The sequence below is a fragment of the Centroberyx gerrardi genome, chromosome 18 (genome assembly GCF_048128805.1).
Source record: "Centroberyx gerrardi isolate f3 chromosome 18, fCenGer3.hap1.cur.20231027, whole genome shotgun sequence".
In the NCBI taxonomy this organism is placed as follows: domain Eukaryota; kingdom Metazoa; phylum Chordata; class Actinopteri; order Beryciformes; family Berycidae; genus Centroberyx; species Centroberyx gerrardi.
Window position 1 is genome coordinate 3,252,281 of NC_136014.1, and position 18,612 is coordinate 3,270,892.

Below are 18,612 nucleotides of genomic sequence, written 5' to 3' on the forward strand. Positions count from 1 at the left end.
GGTGAGCTGGTCGTGGCTATCAAAGTGAGGCTAGCAGCCACAGAGCAGGGAAGTCATAGAAACAACAGTAATGGAGGAAAGCAGTGAGAAAAGAAAGAGCAACACTATGAGCATCAGCGTTGCTTTTTTAATGCAGATTGGCTGTGTTCGCCATCTGCTTTTTCAACGCCTTTGGAGGCTTTATGGATGCTGGTTACGCCTCAGGCCAGATGACGGATCATCAAGATGAGTGACAAGTGTCGGAGTGGGAACTTGACCAACTGAGGGGGAGGAGGGCGGGACTAACAAATACACATCCTGTAGTCAATGAATGTCCTCACAAGTACAGTAACACAAACCGAGTGTGTTTGTGTGAGAGAGACATAAAATAATGTGTGCTAGAGAGAAAAAAAAGAGACAGTCATGAATGTCTTCGCCTGCATGTGCACGTGCGCACACACACACACACACACACACACACACATTCATCTGTCCTTGTTGTGTATGTGTGTGCGCACATGCTGCGTGGGCCGCCGTGAGCTCCTTTGCCTTTTTAAAAGGCTCACTGAATTCCAATACATTTGACTTGTTTGGAGCCCCACTGTTGGACTGACTCACTCTGCCTGTGTCTGTCAGTCAGCCCACTCCTATTCACATCTAGCAGCCAGTGAAAGGAACGAGACGCTCTATTCATTTACCACCCAGACTGATGGACTGACTGACAGACTTACAGTTACACTCACACACTCTCCGTCTCTCTCCACGGTATCCCTGGGTCCTTAAAGATGTATTAATGTGGTACTAAATCATTGGCAAATTCATTTTGAGACATTAGTATAATTACTGTAAACAAACAGGACCATCACAGAGAAGACTGGCAGCTTCTACTGGCCTGTACACTGCATTTTACATTGTGTGATACCGGGTTAGATTTGGAGGGAAATCTGCTGGATTGCTTTACGGTACAAAGGGATATTGCTTTATGGCACAAAACCGGAGCAGGTTTTGCTTTAATACACAACTTTATTCCAGTTCCACTAGTCTAACTGTGTATTTTCAACTTCACAGTAGCTTACCTGGTCAGAATGTATATTGGCTCTTATCAAGTCTTAAATTTGGCTTTTTGGAACCCTGTTACTAGATGTTTGTGCGATCGCATGTGTGAATGCCTGCACATATTTTCCGCCGAGGCACATTAAATTCACCTTCATTTGAAGTCGGCCAGAAAAAACACGCACACACTCACTCTCGCATACGCCTTCAAACCTCCACTTACGCAAACAGACATACAACCTGCCAGACACCTGTGTGATTGAGGGACTTTGTCTCCACAGCGAGCTTGGGTGTGAATCCATCACTGATGAATAATAGATGGCACAACAATCAGTGGTATAGAGCCAGAGAAGACATTAACAAATCTCTTTTGCTCTGTAACCATCATGACAAGTGATATTATCCTTGACAGCACGATTATTTTAGCCAGCCCAATCTATGCTTAGACCACTTTTTCACAAGAGAGCTACTGTACATACCATCCATTTTTGTCTTTGGTTTGTGTGCATCACCACTCTCTGCATCTCACTATGGACTCCATACACCCTCAGTTTGTAAGCCTTCAGCCAACAGTTCGTATGGGATGTATGTAGGGGACTCAGGTGTTAATCCATCACTTAGGCCATAGAATGAATAAAAGAAAACAACAACTACAGGTTCCTGAAGTGTACATGACGTGGTAACCTAACCAGAAATGAAGGCAAAAACTGTCCTCACCTATTTTCTACCTGAGGTCTACGGAAGTTGATGAGGGCCAGAAACCCTCAGCTCTTTTCCTCATTGGTAAAAGCCTCTTTGTTGCCATAGCAACCTGCACTCTGTCCCCTGTTGTCTTGTTCACACTAACTATCAGTAGGGTGAAGCAAATAACCGATGCAGCTTTTATTAAGCCTGGAATTTTAGAATAGATGAAGAGCATGACCGCTTTGCAGGGAATTCCAGAGTTGGTTAAATTGGTTCTCAGCTCACAGTGGAGCGTGGGCATCAGGGAACTGAACAGGTCCTCAGCAGAGAGTAGGGCTTAGGGAGGAACACTTTGTAGTGGAACGTAGCCAAAGTCTTCCTGGCAGACCAGAGAGGGTTGTATGGTCCACAGCAGAGTTCAATTGTGGTCTTCTCACCTCCCCAAACAAAGTGAACTAGATTAGAATAGGTTAGAACAAAGGGGGTAAACACTCCAGATTTTGATTTGACGACAACAAACGAGTCACGTGTGAAAGCACCCTAAGATGCGTGACAAAGTGGAAGAGATTAACTTGTTTTGTTTCAGGCTCAGTAACAGCTGAGATTCCCCATGGTACAATAAATTGTCGTGGTATTGTAAATTGCTTGCAATGTATATGCTTCTAATTGCTCTGCCTTGTTTAGGTGCACACTGCACAGCCTGCGGGCTTTTCATACTGCTACCTGCGTATGTTTAGATCATTAATTAGATCACTTGTTTTCACTTGTAGAGAACTGTTTTTGTCTCTGCTGTGTGAGTGCAGAGCTTGTGAAATAGTTAGATTTTCGGGGATGTACATGCCATCTCCACAAACCTATGGAAAACTGTAGAAGCTATAGTCCTGGCCAGCATGAATGACAACTGTAACATGAAGTGTGCTGATGGGATGAATTGTGTTATAGTGCTCAGGAGGCAAATGTGAAGCAAAGGGTTGTTTCAAAAATCTATTAGCCCTCCAGCCTCTCTGTTACTCTTTGTGTACTGGTCTCTAAGTGAGTTTAATCTGAATAAAACACCTCTTCCTTCTGCCAGACTGCCATTTTGGACATCGATCAGGAGAAAGCAACTTGAGTGTGGTTATCCGGCTAGGCTCTTGGTCTCTCTTTTTTTTTTCAAACTGTAATTCATGCCAGTTGTAGCTTGAGAACAGTCAGCTCAGTGAACCTGAACAGTTGTTTTTTTGGCTTTGTTAGCTAACTAACTAGACAGCAAGCTAATTTAGCGAATCATGTAGTGTTGAAGCAAATACCAGCCAGTACTAGCTATGTAAGGTTAGCTATTATGCAAATGAGATGTGTCAACAAGACAGTGATAGATTGCTGACCAGATGCTAAAGTTAGTTAGCTAACAAGCTGTGGGTCCTTCCCCCTAAACCTTTTAAATGACTAAATGTTATTTCCTGTGTATTGATGAATTTCTCCATATGGTTTGGCAATTCTACCGGGCTATCAATCATTTTTCATTTTAGAGATGTCATCCATAAGTATTAAGTTTCAGAACACAGTAGTAGAGGCTGAAATTATGTCATAGTTTTGCATCTTTTATTTAGTGTTGTTATCTGCTCTTCTTTTAGACTTGCCTTCAGCCTGACAGTAGCTGTGGTTACATGAGCGTTATTTTTTCATTCTGAATGAATTAATTCATTGGAAATTGTATATCCACTAAAGTGAGTCAGTTTGATTTTAAAAAAACAAAAAATAAATTCCAATGTCACTATACATGGATGTCACTGAATGAAGCTCAAAATATATATAAAATAGTTGCACAGAAATTGACCAGTCCCTCACATTAACAGCAGCTGAGATCTGTTTAGTGCCAGGATGGTTTCCTATTGCACTGTACAGAATTTACAGACTAAAGCTCTGTCATATGGACTAGTAACTTGTGAGCCAATACATACACAAGCTGTAACACAGTTTGCCCTGGTGAGTGGTACAGCCTACAAAGCACGTTCTGGTGGTTAGTCTGTCAAATCCCTTTTTATCACTCACCTCAGATCCAGCCTTCTGCCCTGCCGGCTCTCTCAGTCTACTGAGTCAGCCTCACTCTCACTATGCTGGGTTTGTCAAAAAGGGGATAAAAGTCCAAAAGACACACTGAGCACACTCCCTCGCATTAATAGCAGAATTTCAACATATGTCATAGCATAGCCCAAAGTCCCTTAGTACTGAATGCATAGAAAACTATCTTTGAGAAGGGCTGCCTTCAATAAAAATGTTTATGCTCAAATATGTTTCTCACACTTGGACAATTTGCATGATTGAATATGCTCTATTATCCCCTGTTGTAAGAAATTCGATGAAAGTTCTATCAAGTGACCTGTAATCTGATATCACACAGACGTACAGTATACAGCCCAACTGAGAATGAATTAGAAAACAAGGAAAAATGAATAGAGTTAAGAATCTTTCTAAGCATGTGGGCATATTTTCTGGTTTGTCATCACCACTAGGCCAGATGACGTCAGTGAAATGATTGGTCAGTGTCAATTTACTTTTGTTTTCTTTGCAAAGAAATTGCAAAATTCCTCCATTTTGTCATTACTCTTCATGTTGAGTGAGTCTTGATGGAGGATAGGATGTAAGTGAGGTTAGCTAACACTGCGCACTGTAAAATAAAGGAGATGGAGAAGGAGGCTAGTAAAGCTAACATAGTGTGGAACAAACTCGCAAATCGAAAGATTGTGATTCAGGGTAACGATTAGGGATGGGCCGGTATATCGAAATTCAATATATCGCAGTACAAAAATGTATAATAATGTATAATACGCATTGTGGGCCAGAAAAATGAATTGCGATATTAGATATATTCGCGCGTGATAACGACATTTTTAAATTGTTGTTTACATTCTAGAAAGTCAGTGCCATTGCTAGAAAGATTTGTGGCTCAGAAATAAACATAATTCTGCATTCAGACTTTGTTGTCATTGAACTTGTATTTAATACATCATATCATGGTTGTATCGAATCGTGAACTCCATATTGTGTATCGAATCGTACTGTAAGATAAGCATATCATCCCATCCCTAGTAACGATAGAACAAAAACTTTAAACCTGCTGCTGTTCTACAAGCTAGCTAACATTAGCAGGCTAACATTTGCAGCTACCTACAACATTACATTTGCAGCACACCATCTATTAGTCATCAAAATACATTTAGAAGAAACCCAGTACAATGATAGTACTTTAGCTAGCACATACTAACACGGTGTTTACTGACGTTATAGCCCCTTTCACACTTGCAGCCAGTAAATTTAACGGTACAATATTGCGTTAATGGTAGCATTACATTAAAATAGCGAAAAGGCATGTTTTCTGCTACCCAGAACTTTTACGGGTTTCATTAGTGAAATGGGCTCATAACACACCTGAAAGGATAACACAAAAATCCTAACACAAAGAGCAGCCAACTGTAGGTCTTGTCTTTGATTCACATTTTTAATGTAAGTTATAAATAAACACATTTAATAATGACAGTGCTTACTGTACAAGGACAGGGGAACAAATGCTTACATTTATCCAACCTCGGGATGAGCATGAGGCTGCATTCACGGGACAGACACTCCTCATCCCAGGGTTTTGCATACGTATTATTAATGCATCAACTGTACGTGTCAGATGTCATAGATCTGTAGCCTATACTCTTATGCTGAACACGTTGGGTTAGGCCTGTAATTCTCTTCCCACGTCAAAAAGAAACGTCTCGATCGCCTTTGATTTTACAGGCATTCTTCACCCCACTTAATAAAAGACGCCCATCCAGCTGACAAAATGGAAGCGGGCCAGCCTCTCCACTTCTGTGTTTCAAACAGAGAGGGGTCACAAGGCCTGACAGACTCTCAGCCTCTTGCCGCGCTGCTGTCAGAATGAGTGAGTAGAGTTGTCAGTCAGACAGGAGTCCAAGCAACTGGCCACCACATCAGGGGAGTGAAGCAGCTGCTTAAAAAGGAGAGATGTCCTTCACGAAGGCTAACACACACACACACACACACACACACACACACACACACACCAAATAACACGAGGAGCTTGAAACCCCACCTTTTGTGTCTTTTGTCTGAATAATTGCGTTAAAATACTACACAAAATTGTTTAAATCCTGCCCTTTTTCATCCCTCCCCCCTCCCCACACTGACAATTGAAATGACATTTTAAAATGCAGGATCAGACTTGTAAGTAAGAGGACCCTTATTTTAATGTTCAAAAATAACCCAGGCATTTTTATTATTCAGTTGTTGTTTCTAAGCGAGGCGAGCAGAGACAAAGAGTCGGTTTGAGATGTTCTGCTCACTGTTTGAATGGTGAGCAACAAATTCTGACTTGGGTTAGACTGATAAATAGGTTTGCCAATATTGGCCTGTTATTGAAAATTGGATTTCAGCTTGTTACGTTATCCATCACCAATATGATGGAGGTTCCTCCCTGACCACAGCCGACAGACCACAGGATGACAAGACATAAATATAACCACCCCAAATCTGAATTTCACATTTCCAAGATACTGACCAAATACTGCATGTATGTCATTACTACAAGTTATAGTTAAGTTATAGTATGACTGGTGAAAATTCTGTCTGACAGCAACTATGGCCCTTGGCAGGTGTGCCATTAATTTGAATTCACACTTTCCTCTGTAAGGCTTTCTTTGTACCTTTTGAGGTGCATTGATGTGAGTTGTTTGTCCTCATTTCCTGTGCCCTGTTTTCCTGTTCTTGTCTTGTCTTCCTATATAGCATATACCAGGGGTTTATCAATTTTATTCCTGTGTTCAGGACAAAATGATCCTTGTGGGCCCCCTCCCACTAACCCTCATCACATCTCCAGTCCAGACTGCCCACAGAGCAGTCATTGGTCATAACGCACACAGAATGCATAAAATCTACATACCACAGGCAAGAGCTTTCCTCTCTCTAAGTACTGAAGCAATTAGCCCACACACATTATCAACTAATGCATTAATTACTAACTCTTACCACTGTTTTCACAGTTAATCTTCTCGCAAATATAATATTAGACATCCTCTACCGCCGTGCGTCAAATTACCAAACCTATGGCAGCAAAAACTGTACCACACCTGTCAAATCTTGGTTAATATTTATATATAAGCCTGTAGCTTATTTCATAACAATAATATCCAGCAATTAATACTCAGGTAATGATGCACTCCTACCTCATGTTTTGTCATGCTCCAAATGCCAAACGTCAAACTCTCTTTGTGGCAAAATCATTGACTATGTCCTTAAAGTCCTGTTTGTACTTCAATTTGGTCATGAACCCTCTGACATTACAGTTCTCATTTTGTTTCTTTGCTGGATGCTTGACTTTAGAAAATTTGAAGCCATCTTACCACTTTAGTTACTAGCTTGAAAGACTAAAGAGAGTGGGCACAGCAACTCTGTTGACCTTGATACGGCATGCTTAGCAGACCAAACCATTTTTACAAAGTGGGTAAAAATGAATTGCTGACCTATTACCCTATGATGGAAACTTATAAAATTAAAAAATATCCCGGTATCACAAATTATATCTAAATGTCAAAGAAAGATGTTTAATAAAATATTCCACAAGTTAATGGACCATTAGAAGGCCGTCCTGGGCCCAAAGCCCGAGATGACAGTAATCTAAAGGTGGCGAGACGAAGGCCTGGATAACCTTTTTGAGGTCAGCAAAGGATAAAAATCTTGTAAATATTAATATTTAACTGAAGGAAGCAAGACTAAACAGCCCTCTTAACCTGGACATTAAAACAGAAGTCTACCACACCCAAATATTTAGCTACAGGCTTAACATTGTCATTGTCATTTCCAATATTGACTTGAATCTGGTTGATGGAAGAAAATTTAGGGACACCCAGCACTTAATTTCTGAAAAAGGCAATCCTTGAGGCTGTTGAGGGTGCTGGAATCTCCTGGTTTTATTGGTACATATATCTGCGTGTCATCTGCATAAGATAAGAAATGAATACTTCTATATAGGCTACTGTAATATACAATAATTCAATTCAGCAGAGATTAGAGAATGTGTAAGAATGACTATTGAAATCTGAGGTTTCACTCTACTCCCCACATACAGTGTAGACACTACAATACTAAATCAACAACTAAAATCTTCCCATTTGGATCCCTGGGACTAAATCCAGTCAAACGGGAGTCTGCGGCCGAGTTTCTGTTCGGGGGCCTGTGACATGAAAACATTTGAGAAGCCCCTAGAAACACTGCTTCATGTCATTCCTCTACCGATCGTTAGCGAAGGCTGCTGTCGATGAGAAAACCAGCTGTCCTGTCATTATGATCCATTGCGGCGAGAAATCTCTGTCGCTTAACGACAGCAAAAGGCCTTGTTGCCTGACAACTTCACTGTGCGCACTCTCTCCTTTTTTTCTCCTGCATTTTTTTCTTCGACCTCTTGTCCTTATGCCTTATTCTGTCTCTCTGTCTCTGTCTCTCTCTCTCTCTCTCTCCCTTTCTCCCCGCAGTATGGCCCCTAAGGAATGGCCCCCATCCATCATGTTGATGCTTTCATGATTTATTACCTTTATTATCCACAGCATTAATGCTCAAATCTTCTCTCCCTCTACTCCTCTAATTCTCTTACCTTGTCCTTCTTGCTCTCTCGTTCTCGTCTCTCTCTCCCTGTCAACTCTCTTATCATGCAAACCACTGGGGCTTTTTGTGGTCTACCTCGATATTACCTCTAGGTCCCTATTAGTGCTCATTGATATAGTCATAAAAATAACTAATGTTTATTCATTATTGTTAATAATTATGAATTGATGTATTTTTTTTATTTTATATTTTTAAAGCACTTTTCATTCATTTAGTTAGGGAAGTGGGCAGTGGCAATGATTAGGGTCTGGGGATGGATGTGTAGGAGGAGGTTCTATTGAAAAAGAATAGCTTGGAGCAGCACATTTAAAAAAAACAGAAGAAATGAACGTGAACTAGTTCATTTTTTGGGACTGTGAACTTAGTTCAAAATTCAAAATTGTGAACTATGAACGTGAACTAGTTCATTTTAATCTGTGCGAACTGAACTTTGAGCTAGCTCTTGTAAAGTGTGAACTTGCACAACACTGGCATTGAATGCTCTTGCGCTAAAGTTCACACCTCTGTTTTTCCTCTGTCTTTGTGTGTGTGTGCTGTTGCAGACTGCTCAGTGTGCTGTGCTGTAATCTGGACTCCTTTCTGCTGCTGGAGAGCCAGTACAACATCTGCTTCATGCTGTTCCAGTGTCAAAGGGAGAACACCACCGAGCCGGCCAGCGGTGAGGGGTACGTAGTGGAGCGTAAACCCACCTAAACAAAGCTTACCCATTTCTTTTAGGCTGACATAAATCTTAAGGATATGAAATTCACGGAGCTGGGGACTCGAGTCACACGACTTGGACTCGAGTCAGGTTCATTTCACAATTTTAATTGCTTGAGACTTGACTTGTTGTATGAAGAGAAGACTTAAGACTTGACTTGACTTGTATTTTGATGACTTGAAAAGTCATGAAAAGTCAGTCTTTTAAAGTCTTTACAAAAGATTTTGTGTTTTTGTAAATTACTTTTACAAAAAGAAAACTGAATTTGAATTCTGTTTTCTGAATTTGTATGGAATGATTTAATTTATTGAAGTGGAAACTGATTATAGAAATCAAACTCATGATGCTCTTACCAAGTTTTTATCCTATTAAAACCATATTGCATTGAAAAGTCCTAGATATTTAGTTTTCTTTAAGATATTAAATTGATACTGGACTCTTGATTTGTTCTGACTTGACTTGCTGTTCTACATTTAGACTTGAGACTTGACATTAATGACATGGACTTGACTTGCTAATCTACATTTAGACTTAGGACTTGACTGAGACTTGTGCCTTAAGACTTGAGACTGACTTGGGACTCGAGCGAAGTTGACTTGGTCACACCTCTGGAAATTCAGTATATAACATAGGTAAGTAGTAAGTAGTGTCAAACTGGTATAAGTTATATGAGGATAGGGTCTTTTAAGGACAATAAAACGTTTTTCTGAGAATATCATTGGTGTTCGCCTAATGATGATCACCAACTGGAGCTCATAGTTCACACCAACCGTTTAATTTAAAACTAAATCACTGATATTACCATTATAGCTCTTTATAGAAACCCCCCAAAAAGCGTGTAATGACATTTTATATTGAATTCATTGAAATTCTGTGGTGAATCCCAAATTAGAATACATTTAAAAAAATATTGCTAACTGTTAATTATTACTCCCCATATCATCGTTGTACTTTTGTTATTAAAATACCCTTAACACCAAAATGACTCCAGCCTCTAACACTGCACACACACCACACAACTGTGCACTGTGTGTGCGAGTGACTGAAAGGTTATGAGATAACGTAATGAGTTCAGCGGGAGGCAGAGTGAGTGTCGGGAGCAGTCTCGCAGTTTTCCTTTAGCCGAAGCGAATGGCAAACATTAGACAGAAGAGATAGAAAGCGTTTGATCAAGACTCATCTAGTTTGTCCTTTTTATTGAAGCGTAGCCATATATGCTCTGGGAACACTGGAACCGCCTCCTCAGTGGAACCGAGTCTCAGGCCCCGACCACACACACACACACACACACACACACACTAGGAAAGCCTAACTGACTCACCCAGTAAAACAGGGTTGTGATCCATTTCACTTTCAATTCAATCAATATCCAAAGTGGACTTTCTTCTAAATTGAAAATACTGAAACTCTTTTGTCAGTAAAAGCTTCTTTTTATCCACTGTTAAAAACTCTTCCACCACTCTTTGTTGAACGGAAGTTGAACGGAAGTAACTTATATCAACATTTCAATAGTTTCCACATCTCGCACACTCAACTCTCACATAGTCAGTCTCTCTCATATTCGCTCAGTAAAAGCTTTTTGTTCCTCTGTGCATCATCCTGTTATGACACAGCGCTTTTAGATTTAATCATCCCAGCCCAGGATGAGGAATTGTTTGTTTGTTTGCCTTGTCACAAATAAAATTAACCAAAGCGGAAAGGAAGCGAAAAGGTCATTTCCAAAAGTGGGTGTTAGAGTGCCTCTCTCTCTCTCTCGGAAATGGCGGACACAGCCGTGGCTATTGGTTATGAATGGAAATGGCCCTGAAATGTCGACTCACACGGCGCGTCTGAGTGCTGGCTCGATTTAGGAGAACGATGACTGGTTAATTTCTCCTCCTGTCTCCCCCCCCCCCCTTTCCCACCTCCCATGCCCATTATCATCATTGACATCATTATCTCTTCTTTCCTTTTTCTTCCTGCTCTTCTCTTCTCTCTCCTATTCAGTGTCATCTAACTTTTATTTTGAACGGTATCTAAACTTCCCCTACTTTTTCTCTCCCTTCCCTTTCCCTCACACTTTTTGTTTTCGCTCCTGCCTTCACCTGTTGTTCCCTTTATTTACCTTCTCAGTGAGTTCATCATAGACAGCCTGTCAGTGGAGAGGAACCACGTTCTGGCCCGCGTCAGTGCGGTGGGCGGTCCGTCCGAGAGGAGGCTTCCCCCTCGAGCCCTGCAAGAGGTCAGCTCCGCTCCACTCTTCATCATAACCTGCTTTTGGAATGATACTAGCTATGTTTCCATCTTTCCATCCACCTGTCGTTTGGATTTTATGCAAACGTTTGAAAAAAACTGGGTGCGTTTCATTCAGTGCATAAATTGGCTTCGCTCGACGTCAGAAAACACATCCATGAGAAAAATGGGAGTCTTTCAAGATTTGATTAGTATTGAACAAATTGTTGTTGTTTTTTAGTGTCAGCTAATGTTGGCCATATTTCATGCTGTCAGAAGAGGAAAACAAAGAAATGCACTCGGCGATGTTTTAATGCACCAGCTAATGGCCGTACAACCACGACAGGGACTTTTAAATGGGAACGGCAGCATGTGTATCTTTTCTGGAAGGTTGTGGCGGACAGATGTTTTACTATTTTACATTTCAGAGTGTCCAAAGACACTTTAGACACTGCTTGTGCAGACTGAATGAAGCCCGCCCCACATCACTATTTGTTCCACAAATGCGTTTCCATGATTTCTTTAGCGAGTGCAAAAAACCTTTTGGGGCGAAACTGGGGAAATTTACGGTTTTCATTCAGCTTTTCTAATTCGCTATGCATATTTCATGATATTTCCCATAAAAGTTCTCAGATGGAGACCCGGCTACTGAAGTAATGAACGATTGAATAAATGATAGAGGCACTGTATGAATGAACGGTGGATTTCTTGTTTAATATCTCCTTTCGCTGTTGTTTAATCTCAACAAAATAATATGAAAAATGGAGCACAGCTTCATCACGGAACACAGAATAAACTCAATGCATCTCTTATTTTGATATGTGATACTTTTAATTCTATTACAGATTAAATGGGTTCAATTGATGGCCAATGGGGCTTTTAACATCCGCAGTTGAAAGACTGCAGCGCTATTTACTCAGCCTGTTTTGCAATAGATTTGAATTATTTAGGTGATATTTACACCAACCTAAAAAAAAACCTCATTTTGGCTGAGGTCAAAGATAGGATAAGAATGAGAGTTTTACATGGGGAACCAGTAAACAGCGATGTTCAGACAGAATGCAGCTTTTGTTTAATGAGTTGAACGAGGCCTTAATGAGCGTTTCAGCACCATCCTGGACAGTTTTTTTACAGGAAAACAGCTGCATTTTTTTTTGTAAGCGGCATCAGTTTCACTCCGTTGCTCCTCTTTGCCCACAGACATTTCGGCGAGGAACGTGTCTCCGTTAATTCCCGTCTCTCCTGGCGCTGGTAAATAAAACACAGCGAGCTGTTAAATAAATACTGAGGATTGTCCATAGTTTACTAAACAAATTAAAAATTAATCCGCTCTCTGTGAATAAGTGAAAAAGGAAGCGTTAGAGTGTCAAAACCGTGGCTGTTCCTGACACTCCAAACTTTATTTGTGGTTGTGTATCAAATGTGTCAAGTGTCAAGTATAAAAGAACGTAAACAAATACTTAGGAAGTTTTGAAAAAGTCTACAAACTCACCATCACACACTGTGCATCGCTCTTGAGACAGACTGTGTACTGTATATAAGGAGCGGCAAATATTATCAGCTTTTTAAAAATATTGTCAGATATAAACAATGAGTGGTAATTCTGCGTTGTTGTTGTTGTTTTTTAACACTTAGATTTTATTAGGTCTTTTGACAAAAAAAAAACAAAAAAACAAAAACAATAAAAACATCATCACAGTACAACAACATTGTTGCCAGGCATCATGGTATCCACAACAACCAGATAACAGACAATATATTTTATGGATTATGAACAGGGGGTCTTTATACAGCACTACATCATTTGTATATAGGTTTCCTTGATTGGTAGAGCATACAGCAGAAGGAAGGCAAGTGACATTTTAAACAGTGAGGATGAGGGGGGAAAAAGCCACCAACTGCGTTCCTTATTCCAACAAATATATTATCCATCTTGCGCAGTATAAGTCATTTCTCAGTCTCAGTAGGAAAGTCAGTCTTTCCATCTCATGAATCTCTTTGATGATTTCAAGCCAATTATCTACTGTAGGTGGATCGGCCTGTAACCATTTACGAGTGATTGCTTTTTTTGCTGCTACAGTCAATATTTTCAGGAGGTATCTGTCATTTCCTGTTATTCCTTCTGGTAGATCGCCCAAATAAAGTGACACGCACATCAATGGGATCTGCCGCCCAAGAATATGCTGCATGATTCTCCAAATACTTTCCCAAAATAGTTGTATCTTTGGGCAGCTCCAAAAGATGTGGTGGTGATTTGCCCCATCATCCCCACAATTTCTCCAACATGTATGATCTATCGATGGTAGATATGTTTTCATTTTAGGAGTAATGAAAAAACGAATGAGGTTCTTCCAACAGAATTCACGCCAATACATAGAACAAGAAGTAGAAAAAATAGTTTCACACATGTTCTCCCATTGTTGACTGGTTATTTTATCATTTAATTCTTTCTCCCATCTCGCCTTGATATAGTTTGTGGTAGTTCTCCTACCCTTTGCAATTCCCTGGTAAAGTTTTGAAACTACTGATTTAGAACTACCAGTGTATGCCTGTACCGTTAATTGTATTATTTCATTAGGTTCCGTAATTGCCTCATTTTTCCCAATTTCTTTTAAGAAATATTGGCGTAACTGTAAATATCTGAAAAAATCATGCTTTTCCAAATTGTATTTTTCTCTTAGTGTCTGAAAGCTTTGTAATGTGTTCTTCTCCATTATATTACAGTAAGCAGTAATACCTTTATTCACCCAGTACTTAAATCTAGAATCCATACAATTTGGTTTAAATTCTGTATCATCTGCAACCCATCTAAGTTTTTTTAACTGGGCCCACAAATTTAATTGCTTTATAACGTCAAACCAGGTGTGTAAGGTAAATGAGATGAAGGGGCTCAAGTGGTCTGGATAAGTTATCATTAATTTGTGATCCCCAATCATTGCTCGCACTGGGATACCCTTGCATTCCCTCTCCATCTCCTTCCATTTTGCCTCATATCCACTGTCACACCATAGAACTATAGTTTTTAATTGGGCAGAATGGTAATAATCCCTAAGATTAGGGAGAGACATACCTCCTCCCTCCTTTCTGATGATCAACGTACTATATTTAATCCCTGGTTTCTTTCCATTCCAAATAAACCGTGAAATTTGCTTGTCCCATTCATGAAATTGTCTGGTTGGGACTTTAACTGGTAGTGACATAAATAAATACAATAGTCTAGGTAAAATAGATATTTTTATAGTCTCAATTCTTGCACTAAAATTCAGTAAGGGTGTTGACCAATTACTAAGATCCTCTTTAATTTTCTTGTTTACGGTTTCATCGTTTTTTTTTATATAAGTCACTAGGACAATGTGTTAACCAAACTCCCAGGTATTTGATCGCTTTCCGAGACCAGTCAATGGGGAGTCCTTGCTTAAGTTCAGGCGATGGGTTGTAATTAAATGTTAATATTTGCATTTTTTGTATATTGAGTTTATACCCTGAATATGTGCCAAATATGCCAAGGAGATCTAAAAGGGTAGGAAGGCAGACATTTGGATTACGGATATATAGCAAAACATCATCAGCGTACAACACTATTTTGTGTTCCCTGTTATTGACCAGAATTCCCTGTATATTACAATCTTCTCTTATTACTTGTGCCAGAGGTTCTATGTAAAGTGCGAAAAGGGTTGGTGAAAGGGGGCATCCTTGACGAGTGGATCTTTCCAATTTATACGGTCAGTAAGACGTCCATTTATCTTGATTCTTGCTGTAGAGGCAGAATATAAGGTTTTAATGCTGTTAATTGACTTTTCATCAAAGCCAAATCGCTCTAAGACCAAAAATAAATATTCCCAACTAACACAGTCAAAAGCTTTCTCAGCATCTAGACTGACTAACACAGCATTCATTTTTGTTTTCCTGATGTTTTGTATAATATTATCTTGCGTTTGGCGTCCCCGGACAAAGCCGGTTTGGTCACTGTCAATTAGTTCAGGAATGAAGGAGTCTAGTCTCCTGGACATGATGGACGCATACAATTTGTAATCCTGATTTAAAATCGAAATCGGTCTATATGAGCTACATAACATTTTATTCTTGCCCTCTTTTGGGATGACAGAAATGACAGCTTCATTCCACGAAGGTGGGATTGACATTTCCTCAAGTGTCCAATTAAAGGAATTTAAAAGTACTTGAGTCAAATCTTCTCTAAAGATCTTATACCATTCAGCTGGTAGCCCGTCACTTCCTGGTGTTTTATTATTTTTTAATTTGTTCAGTTTAGTCTCCAATTCTTCTTTCGTGATCTGTGACATTAGGCGCTCATTTTGATGTTCTCCAATTGAGGGCAGGTCTAGGGAATTTAAAAAGGTTTTTATTTTCTCCTTACTTTCTTGTTTTGGTTGTGAATAGAGAGTCTTGTAATATGTTTGAAATGCAGTATCGATTTCATCTAAGTTATTATGTATTTGTCCTGTTTTAGGATCTAATATTTTATATACTGATTGCGAGGTCTGTTTTTTCCGTATTTTCTTTGCTAATCATTTTGTAGCTTTAGGACCTGCCTCATAATATGATTGTTTTAAAAATGTATGTTTTTTCTCTAATTCTTCTTTATAAATGTCCAAGATCTGATTTCTAATTTCTTTAATTTTAATCATCGTTTGGGGGTTCTGATTTTCGCTATGTTCCCTTTCCAATTCTTTTAGATTATATTTGAGCTGTTTAAGCTTATTTTCCTTTGCCTTCTTGATTGCTGTACTGAGGGATATCAGTTTACTCCTGACAACTGCCTTTAAGGTGTCCCATAGTATATTTGGGTTCACTTCCCCATTGTCATTAAGATCGAGGAAGGTCCTAATTTCAGATTTTACTTGTTGTATAACTGTTTTATTGTTAAGCAAGCTTGTATTGAGTCTCCAAATTGTTTTCTTTGGTCTACTATCCAAATGTAATATCAAATAGATTGGTGAGTGATCTGAGATATCTCTAGTTCCTATATCGCAATTCACAATCCTATGTCTATCATTTTGAAACATAAAAAAATAGTCTATTCTTGAGTATGTCGCATGGGGAGTAGGGTTGGGCGGTATCCAATTTTTGACACCGTTAAACCTTCCCCAAATTTTCCCGTGGTATACGGTATTACCATCTGATTAAAAATCACATTGTATCATCATCTATTATGATAATAGATGATGTATGTATCATCTATTAACAACAAATATAAAACGAGTGCAAATACAGCGGGTAGCCTAAGGTAAATAAAAAATAGTGCAAGGACATGAAATTAATTCTCGGACGTCTGTCAACCAAATGGAATGAAATTAACAACAAATTGTCTATGGGCTACAATCCAGTACAAATAAATTAAATTAAAAGCCTATAGCATCCAGTAGGCTTATCAAATAATAACAAAATAACAATAAATAACAAAAACGGCAGTAACGAAAATGGGCATAAAAGCGTATCCTACAGACCGCAACGTTAGGCTATTCTTCAAGCCTATTCTAGGTTTTTCGCCAGAAAAACAAGCATATTTACTTTTTCCGGCTTGAGCAGGGCACATAACGGACTTACAACTTCGCCTGCGGTGCTGAACACCCGCTCTGATGGTGAGCTTGTGGCACACGCGCACAAGTACTTTCGGGCCACCCTCGACATCAGCGGAAAGCGGCTGGCTCCATTTGATTTCCACCAGAGAAGGGGATCTTCCTCTCTGTGAATCACAGGCTCGCGACAATAGGCATTCATCTCCGATTCTGCTCGCTCCTCTGTGGTGCCGAGTCCGACGGGACCTGCCGCGCCCGCCGCATCAGCTTTTTTTTGCAAGAGACTGCCCAAAGTTATCTTTTTTTTCGGGGGTGCAGGTTGGGCATCTCTCTCCTCTTCTTCTGCCAGAAATGTTTTTATGACGGTAATGAAACGGACACCGTTGCTATTTTCAAATACCCCGGGATACCGTATTACCGTATTACCGCCCAACCCTAATGGGGAGCAGAGTAAAAAGTATAATATTTGTCTGATGGATGTAGATCCCTCCAAACGTCCAATAAGCCCATTTCATCCAGACCCTTTCTCAGTAATTTAGTCTGAGGAGACACATTTCTCTTATTATTAGATGTATCCCATTTGCCATTTATTACTGTATTAAAGTCACCTGCACAGATTAACGTGCCTTGTGTTTCTGAAGCAATCAGTTCAAGAACCTTTTTCATAATATTTTGATCGCTTTGTGGAGGTAGATAAACACAAAGAAGGGTGGTCAATTTATTTTCTATTTTGCCTTGCACTAGGATATATCTGCCCTCAGTATCCCTGATCTCCCTAACTAATTCAAAATTAACAGAGTTATGTAATAATATTGCAACTCCTCTTTTGTGACCTGTTTTAAAGGTGCTGTAAAATGTGTTCTTATACCCAAATCTTTTTAATTTTTCGTGTTCAGTTTGAGACAGGTGGGTTTCCTGTAAGAATATGATTTGGTTATTTTCCCTTCTCATTTTTGTCATTACTCTACTCCTCTTAACTGGATTATTTAAGCCATTCACGTTCCAAGAAGCTACTCTGAAATTACTGTACCCCATAACAATAGCTCAACCTGCATGTGCCGGCAACATAAACATATGGACTGTGACAGTAACAAATAATATTAACAAGAACATTAGGAACCAGTATAATGTTGACTTCCAACATCAGGGTCTTACACTGCCCTGCCATCTTCACGAACCTATTCATATACTGATGGAGAATCAGTCCTACATCATGTAGGGGCTCCCTCTTTGCAGAAAGCAAAGTCTCTTTTTCCTCTTGAGCCAAACAGTCATTTAGTCTCTTCCCGGTCGGTTTTGTTCATTTGTTTATACAACGGAGGTCCAGGGAAAGAATGAAATAAGGTAACAGATAAAAGTGGGGTGAATGGGGTTCAAATGTACCAGTATTTAAGTTATCATTACGGAGGGGGAGGGGGCAGAAAGAGGGGGAATAAAGGTGTGTGTAAACGTGTCTGTCTGTTTGGACCTGGATTAGCAGTTGGAAGGTGTGTGTACGCCTATTTTTACTGCGGGGGGATTTATTCTATAATCTTAACAGTGTATGAAATTAGAACAGTTTATACCTCGTAATTTCCGCTGATACAGTGTTCACACTTGTTGTCGATGGAAATCTCTGAGCCTCTCTCGGACTCGTGTGGTGCGATCTCCGTCCTTTCTGTTCCAGTGTGCGTCTTGGGTGAGTCTCTGTTCCCAGTTGGTGTCAGTCGTTTGCGGCAGGTCCAGGGAGTAGCCTCGCCTTCTCATGTCCTCGAGTACTTCTGTTGCACTGTTGTAGAGGCGGGGTCCGTTTTCCCAGTGAAT

General features: G+C 39.8%; 1 protein-coding gene across 1 annotated transcript in view; it reads left to right on the plus strand.

Moving 5' to 3' along the window:
* tbc1d32 (TBC1 domain family, member 32) overlaps nucleotides 1-18,612 on the plus strand; it is a 107,982-nt gene that overhangs the window by 31,960 nt on the left and 57,410 nt on the right. The window contains exon 23 of the mRNA XM_078289717.1: nucleotides 11,174-11,282. Coding sequence (XP_078145843.1) covers nucleotides 11,174-11,282 — 109 coding nt within the window. The remainder of the gene's footprint in view (nucleotides 1-11,173; nucleotides 11,283-18,612) is intronic.